At 41.8% G+C, this 8373-nt stretch overlaps 1 protein-coding gene across 1 annotated transcript in view; it reads right to left on the reverse strand.

The window, feature by feature from the left end:
• CFAP47 (cilia and flagella associated protein 47) overlaps positions 1–5600 on the reverse strand; it is an 857531-nt gene extending 851931 nt beyond the window's left edge. The window contains exon 1 of the mRNA XM_027875456.1: positions 5448–5600. Coding sequence (XP_027731257.1) covers positions 5448–5600 — 153 coding nt within the window. The remainder of the gene's footprint in view (positions 1–5447) is intronic.
• Between the last annotated feature and the right edge of the window lie 2773 nt (positions 5601–8373).

Here is an 8373-nt window from a genome sequence, read left to right on the forward strand (position 1 = left end):
GAGCTTTATCCACTGCGCCATCTAGCTGCCCTGTGTTTAGCTTTTAAAGGCCTTCACAACTTTGTCCCAACCTACATTTCAATTTCATTATACACTACTCCCCTTTCCATGCTTTATGGTCAAACTAACTTTCATGCTATTTACCACATACATACAGCAACCCTCCCATCTCCCAACTTTTGTACTGGCCATCCTAATACAACCTTACTTTTGCTTCTTAGAATCTTTTGTGTCATTCAAAACTCTACTCAGGTGCCATCTTTTGCTTTAGGCCTATGCATATTCTTTTCCCTATCCTCCTTCAACCTCAGCTGGTAGGGCCTGCTGTGGACAAAAATTTACTTTGTTTTCTTTTCTATGTGCTTATTTATATATGCATCAGTTCCCCCAGTAGAACATAAGCTCTTTGAGGAAGACACTGTCTCTCTTTTGTCTCCACTCTGTTTCATCTCCACTGCCTACCATAGAGCCTGACATATAACAAGTGTTTAATATGACATTGTCAACAATCATATGCTATGCAGAGTTCAAGGAGGAGGAGAATTGAGAAATGGTCATTGGATATGACTATTAAGAGATCATTGGTTTAGTGATGTAAACAAAAAAAATGAAATTGAATATTGTATAATTATAATGACCAAGCTTGGTCCCACAGAAGAGTCGAAAACTGCACCTCCCTTCTCTCTTGACAGAGTCTGGGGACTAGTGGTGCAGAATGTTTCATATACTGTCCTATATGGTTAATATGCTGGATAATTTTGCTAAAATGCTTTTTTTTCCTCTTTTCTAATCTTGTTTACAAGGAATGGCTCACTGAGTAGAGAGGAATGGGGAGAAATATATTCAGAAATGATGTTGCAAAAGCAATATATCAAAAAAAAGAGATATTCTTTCAAAAACCTTTAAAATTAAATACTTAATAAACTTGAAGACATTCTGCATTCTAGTCAAATGGCCTCCTCTGTCCTGCTTTGGCCTCTGCTGTCTCTGTACCTCTGCTTATTCTGGTACCCAAACCTGGAATGGATTCTGCCAATCTCCACTCTATCTGTTAAAGTCATTTGTTTCATTCAAGGCCCCCTCAGATGTCACCTCCTTCATGAAGCTTTCCCTAGCAGAAATCCTAATACCCAAAGTCCCAGTACTCCCTTTCTCCTCATATTTATCATAGCCTTATGCCTAGATCTCTCTTTTGTACCTCTCTCATATTTCTTTTTATCATAGTTATCTGAGCAATTCTCCTTTCATTTGATTCTAAGTTCCTTTGGAACAATGTCAAACTTTGTAAACCCACCACCTAATATGGAAATGAGTTGACTTACTACCAGTTTGAGTTTCAAAAAGAAGTCCTTTCAGACTTACCAGGGTATCAAAAAATTAATTTACTAATCTCCCAAAAATATTACAATATTTCTCCCAAGTTGTTTCCTTGACCAAAAGTCAGCCTGGGAACTAATTAATTATCATCAATCAATCAAAAAGTATTTATTAAGAGCCAATATGCCAGGAATTCTGCTAGGGACTGGGTATATAAAGACAAAAAGTAAAAGAAAGAAACAGACCCTTCTCTGAAGGAGCTTGCGTTCTGTCGGGGGGATAACATGTACATATTTAAGTATATAGAGAATAAGTACAAAATAAATGCAAGATAAAATATAATGTAGTTGGGGGGGTATCATGAAAGCTTTGTGTAGAAAGTGGAGCCTAAGGTGGAGGTGAGGTGAAAACGTATTCCGGGCATGGTGAATGGCCAGTGAAGAGAGATGGAGTACAACACCAGGAAACAGCAAGGACGTTTGGCTAGAGGGATGTGGGAAGGTGAGTAATGATAATGAGGCTGGACAAATAGGTTGGGACTAGGTTGTGAAGGGATTTAAAAGTCAAACATATTTATATTTGCTCCTAGAGGTAATGGGAAACCATTGAAGTTTATTTTTTTTTATTTTTCATATTATTACTTTATTCAGACCAAGTGCCCTCCTCACATGCTACTGGATACGGATATATCTAGATATCTATTCAATATGGAAGAGAAAAGAAGGCTAAAATAAAGATAGTGTTTGACTGTCATAATGGAAATGTGTGTTTTAGCCAGTTTTCATGAGCAAAATCCCAGTACACAAGCAACACCAACCTGTTTATGAACTTGAGAGCTTCCCTGGTCAACCTCTGAATGAGATTTTCATACGGCATTGACTGCTATACAACCTCATGGTCCCTCATCAAGATGCAGTTTAAAGGTCAGGAAAAAAAAATGAAGGAAACAGGCTAAGAGTCCAATAATAGTGGCTGCTAATAAAAGAAAGGAAAAGAATCCCCAGTGAGGGTGCTGAAACAGGCCAAGGCAATTGAGTCCCCCTCAAGTGACAAGAGCAATTTCAACAATTTGCAAGGGGATGAAAATGAACATATGAATGGCCATGGTACACACAGCACCTGATCCTGGCTTGCAATCTCTCAAATTTGTCACTGACAATCCATAGAAGTGATCAAAAACCATGATTTAAAGGGTGGTGACAGAAGTCATCTCTGCTGTTACAGTTTATCCCAAGGTGCCACTTTCCTATCAGGGCTGTAGAATAGCTGTAGTTCTTCAAAAGCTTGGCAAAAGTGATTTCATTTGTAGGCAGACCACCTGAAGAAGCTGAAAACAGAACACTCCAACCTTAGAGCATGAAGCCATCCCTGATCGGGCAGAGTAACAGCCTATCAAGAAAGCTGCTCTACTTGGTGTACGCAGTGGAGATGCAGCTCGGTGCTGAGTGAATTTCTTTCTCCCTTTGGCTATCCTGTCAATATTAGTTCTCAGAACTGTGTTTCCATAGCATCCATGATATCCAATGCCATGGCTATCTGCAATTGCTATAATAGTGTTGGGCTTTAAAATTGTGTCACTGTTGACACTGCTATAGGATAGTATCAGAGTAAAAGCATCTTCATCTTCCCTCCTTTTTGTCCTGCCGCTCTTCACCTTTTAAAATTGGTAACAAAAAAAAAAAAAAAAGAAGAGTCAGATTGTGGCCAGAGTCCTAATAGAGAACTCTCCTTGAGGAGAAACTCTCCACATGGGCCCAACTGAAGGGGGGGGGATTCCTTGTTAAGAATCTAGAGTGAAAAGTTCTGATCCCTTCGTGGTTAGCCATAACAGTGACATTTAAAAATGTTTGAGAGACATAGTTTCTGGGTAATTTAATCATTTTGTTAATAAGGCCAGCAGGTTATTAATAAAAGAATGGCCATTTGGCAGTCTCTCTTAGACCAAAGACCACCACCGGAGTTTAGTTAAGGGGTTGACATGGTCACATTCATGCTTAAGGAAAATTAATAGATTCTAGTGGGGAAACTGAGATAGGAAGACCAATGAGAAGACCACTGCTGCAGTCGAGGATTGAGGTGATGAGGGCATGAATCAGTGCCAACTGTGTAAGGAGTGAGAAAGAGACATGACATGAGTGATGGGATAAAAGTTAAAAAGGCAAGACTGGATAATTGACTGGACATGTGGGCTGAGAAATAATGAAGAGTCAACAGTGTTACTTGCTGCCTTCCCCCCATTCCATTAAGAATGAATGCTTGAAACCTTACAGCCATTCTACATTGGAAACAGAAATTAAAATTATTGAACAATAAACTGGTATTTTCAGGTTGGTGAAAAAGTGACCTTAGTAATAATCATAAAAATAATGCAGTATTGCTGTGGTGCTTCAAAGTTCACAAAGTGCTTTCCTCACAACAACCCTATGAGGTAGGGAGGCCAAGTATTACTATACCCATTTTCTAGATGAGAAAAACTGAGGCTGAGAGAAGTTAAATGACTTCTGAAGTTCCCATAGGGCAGAGCTGGCACAAACCAGGTCTTCTGACTCAGCCTACTACTCTTCCAAGTATTCCAGGTGCTTTTCCAGTATTTTATTATTACATAAAGGACTCATTCATTCAACACACACACACACTTATTTAGCACCCACTATATGCAAAATATTGTGTTAGGTCCAGGAGATAGAAAAGCAAAAAAAGGGAACAATATATGGCCCTACTGAGTTGATATTCTGCTGGGACCTACCTAACCAAAACAGGTAATTTATGTCTTTACAGAGTTGCCTGAGGTTCAGAGATGATCAGTAACTTGCCCAGGGACTCACAGCTAAGTGTCCCAGGTGGAAATTTGTTACTGATCTTCCTGACTTCAAGTCCAGCCTTCTATTTACTATGCTAAGCTGCCTAAAAATGCTTGGATGACTGTTAGATAATATTTGTAAAGTGCTTAGCACAGTACCTAGCACACAGAACTAAATAAATGCTTGTTCCCTTCCCCCTTCCCTTATAGAATGAAAGTAAAGAATGCACAGTTCTTAGGACACAGAGTAGAAAAGACATACAAATACATATACATGCACCCATGAAATGCTAACAAGTCAGGAATTGTTCTGGCAATAACTCCAGAGCAACTTCCAGACCCACCATATATCCTGTTGAAAAAGCATCAGGCCTGGTGCATTCTGGGAAATTCTAGCAGCATCTCCCCTAATCTTTCTCCCTTTTCCAACAAAAACAAACAACAATCATTGCAAGGTTGGGGTGAGGACAGAGGGTGGTCCTGTCATTTCCCACTCCACAACCTCTATCCTATACCTCCCCTTCTCTCTGCTAACATAGTGGATACCCTAGTTCAGGCCTTCATTAGCACAGGCCTGGACAACTGCAATAGCCCACTGGTTGGTCAGCTGCCAATGTGATTTTCCTAAAGCTGGAATTTGACTGTCACACCCCTACTCAATAGGGGCATCCAGTGGCTCCCCAAATATAAAAACCTCTGCTTGGCTTTTTAAGTCCTTCACAAATTGGCCCCTTCCTGCCTCTCCAGTCTTCTTACACTTTACACTCCTCCACACAGGCCTCCTTGGTGTTTCCTGCACAGTAAACTCCATTTCCAAGTGGGCTTTCCCCTTAATGTTAGCCCCTTTCCTCTGAGAATATTTTCTATTTATTTTGTATGTACATAGTCGTTTGCATGCTGAAAGCTTCCATACGTGTTGTCTCTCCCCTGCCCCCCATTAGAATGTGAGTTCGTTGAGTGCAGAGACTCGTCTTTTCCTTGTGTATCCCCAGCGCTTAGCACAGTGCTTTACACATAGTGCTTCAAAAATGCTGTATTCATTTGTTCGTGTTGCCTCAAGGTACCCTACTTGAGGTCAGGGATTGTTTTTGCCTTTCTTTGTACCCCGGTGCCTGCCACATATTACAGTGCTTAATATTGACTGACTGGAGGAGGTGGAAGGTCCAGGATTGGACCCCTCTCCAGCAGAGCCCGTCCCCGGGAGGTCATGGGCAGTTACGGGAGGAAGAGAAAGGAAGGGTTGTGGGGAAGTGGGATGGTGGGGGGCAGAGTGTCTTCAAGGCCACTCCTGGGTGAACCGTTCCTTTCTACCCTGCCGGACCCTCATCACCTGCGAGTCCTGGGGCCCCAGGAAGCGGATCTTCTTGTTGCTGCGACCGACGTTCTGCACCTTGATTTCAGTGCTATAGATCATACCGACTTGCACGTTGGCGAAGCGCACCTCCGACGGGCAGAGCCGCAACGACAGCACTGTTTTTTCCATAGCTCAGAGGGGAGGGGACCGCAGGCAGACGCCGGAGCCCGGAGAGCCGGAGAAGGGAGCAAAAAAAAAGGAGAGTCCCCGTTGTCCAAGACTCCTCTGGGGGCAGGGGTCTAGCGTGGGGACCGTCGCTTAGCAACAGGCCTGGTCCTGGCGCAACGTTCCTGCGCATGCTTGCTGCTGGGATCGGGGCGTTTACCCGGCGTCTCTACCTTGGAGAAGTAGAAGGTAAAGAGAATGTTCCTAAGAGCTCCTGACTGGCTGTTGCTTAGCAACCCCTGGAAAGTAGCAAGACTGGACAGGAAAGAAGAGAGTGCGGAAAAGGATGGAGGGCTAGTCTAAGACTGAGAAATGGGGAAGGCAATGGCCAACATTCATCTCATGTTCCTAATCCTGGAAAGTGTTCAAGTTGACGTGTGGGTGTAAGTGTGTGCAAATGTGTGGGTGGTTTTTTTTTTCATTTTATTTTATTTTTCAATTAAGCATTTATTTTCTCTCCCACTTCCCCTCCAAACATATAATTTAAAAGTTTTTTTTTAATTGTGTGGGAAAGGTAGGAGAGAATATAAAGGCTTTTCGAACAATAAAACCCTTGTAACAAGTATGCATGGCATTTATTTCGTTTGACTATTGACATATGTTTCTTGGTTTTTTTAATCAGTATTTGAAAGGAGTCGCTGGGAATATGCTGGACATTTACATTGGAAATCAGGACTTGATTTATTATTTTATTGATTGTCTGGGTAGCAAGACTGTCTCCTACATGTAGAATAGATATGTCCTTGTATGTATGGAAGGGAGGCAGAATAGACATCTCTAAACTCTTCTCCCTGGACCCTTTTCCAAGGGAGATTTTAATTCCTGCCAGGAGGAGAAACAGAAAGTTAGGGCCTTGGGGTCACTGCTGTGCTTTACTCAAGAAAGAGGGTACTGAGCCAGAATTATATCTCTGCTCTCTTAAATAATGTTAAGCTAGGAGGTGTCATTTTAAGATTCAGGCTAAACTTCTAGTCACTATTCATTAACAGGGAAAGGAGGATCCCAATCTTTATATACAAAGCTCCACCAGTTCCACAATGAACAAACAGCAAATAACAAAGAAATCCATTTATCCAAATGGACAGCAAAACAAAAGTCAGGAAAAGTATGAGTATGAGAATATATACCAGGCAATATAGAGTGAAGGAGTTCTTCTATTGGATGTGAGGCAACTCAGTTCAACCAAAAGAATCCCAGATCTCACCCAAGGGGAAATTCCTTGTCATCTCTAATGTAACAAGCTCAGAATAAGGAGAGATTTAGGTTCTACACGTTGGCTTCTTCCCAGAGTCTTTTCCCTTCATGGCCCTAGAAAGAAATTGGAATGGCCTGGCTTCTCTAACAAAGCTGAAAGCCAGAAGAATCACTCGAAGTTTGAAGAGCCCACAGAAACCTGAGACATCTCTCTTCTGTCTCATCTCTCACCAACTCCACCCCACCCCTCAGGCTCACTCACAATCAGTTGGAAAAGTGGACATCCATCAGTACTGTTGGGGGGTAGGCGTTATACACAAAGGGAAGATGTAGCCAGCACACACTGAGGTGGTGGGGGGCAGGTACAATTCATACCTCTGGTGCTCTGGGTCCTCTAATCTCTTCTAATGATAGGATCATGCTGCTCTTCTGGGACTTCTGACAAATGTTGCATTTCTTCTGCTGCCTGATATGTGTCATACCATATCTTCTATCTGCCCACTTTCACTCTCCAAAGAGCCACCTAATGGCATTCAGCTATAATCTTCAGATGAGTTACCTTCTCTTAAGAGCTAAATGTGGCCATATTGCCACCTTAGGTTCAGTGACTAGGATCATGGGAATATAGATTTAAAGCTAGAAGGGACCTCCAAAGTTCGTTAAGTCCAACACCTTCATTTTACCAATGAGGAAGCTGTGGCCCAGAGAGCTTAGAGTTAGGTGATGTGACAGTAATTTTGATACTCCCTTCTCAAATTAATAAGCATTTACTCAGTTCATTGTGGTTTAATGGGTATCAATGATTGTATTAGGGAATTAAGCAGAATGAAATTAAGTTTAAGTTAATTATGTATGTTAATGCTGTTAGGATAAGAGTTATGATTAATTTGTCAAATAATGTATTGTCAATTCTATTGTATTTATCAGCTAGGTTCATATTGTTAATTAGAAATGTAATAAGAGAGGGCAGCTAGGTGGCAGCTAGGTGGTGCAGTGGATAGAGCATCGGCCCTGGAGTCAGGAGGACCTGAGTTCAAATGTGACCTCAGATATTTGACATTTACTAACTGTGTGACCCTAGGCAAGTCACTTAACCCCATTGCCTAGCAAAAAACAAAAACAAAACAAAACAAATGTAATGAGAGTTTAATCACTATATTATTTCCCCCACTCTGTAATGAAGTTCATTTGCTGGTGCAATACCCACCCCTACCCCTGTGAATCACTGCCGTCTACTCCCTAGTGACATTTGCTTCAAAACTACAACTTCCTTGGACCCTAGGATACGGTTGGTCAAACACTGGGGTCTTATGACTTATGGAAGGCCCCAGGATGTTGGTCCCAGTTGAAATAACTGGAGTTGATGGCTTCTGAAAGCCCTGTGGGCAAAGTGGTTATGATTGATCGTAGAGTTTTCCCCACTTCTGGTGTTAACCAATCATAAAATTGTACTGTCTCATTCTAATTTTAGCGTGCTCTCAATCTGTAGAAATACTGGCCACCCTCAAGCCACCGGGGTCCTTAAACATGAGGAAGATCTTAG

Source organism: Vombatus ursinus, unplaced genomic scaffold (genome assembly GCF_900497805.2).
Source record: "Vombatus ursinus unplaced genomic scaffold, bare-nosed wombat genome assembly UNPS02014809.1, whole genome shotgun sequence".
Taxonomy (NCBI): Eukaryota; Metazoa; Chordata; class Mammalia; order Diprotodontia; family Vombatidae; genus Vombatus; species Vombatus ursinus.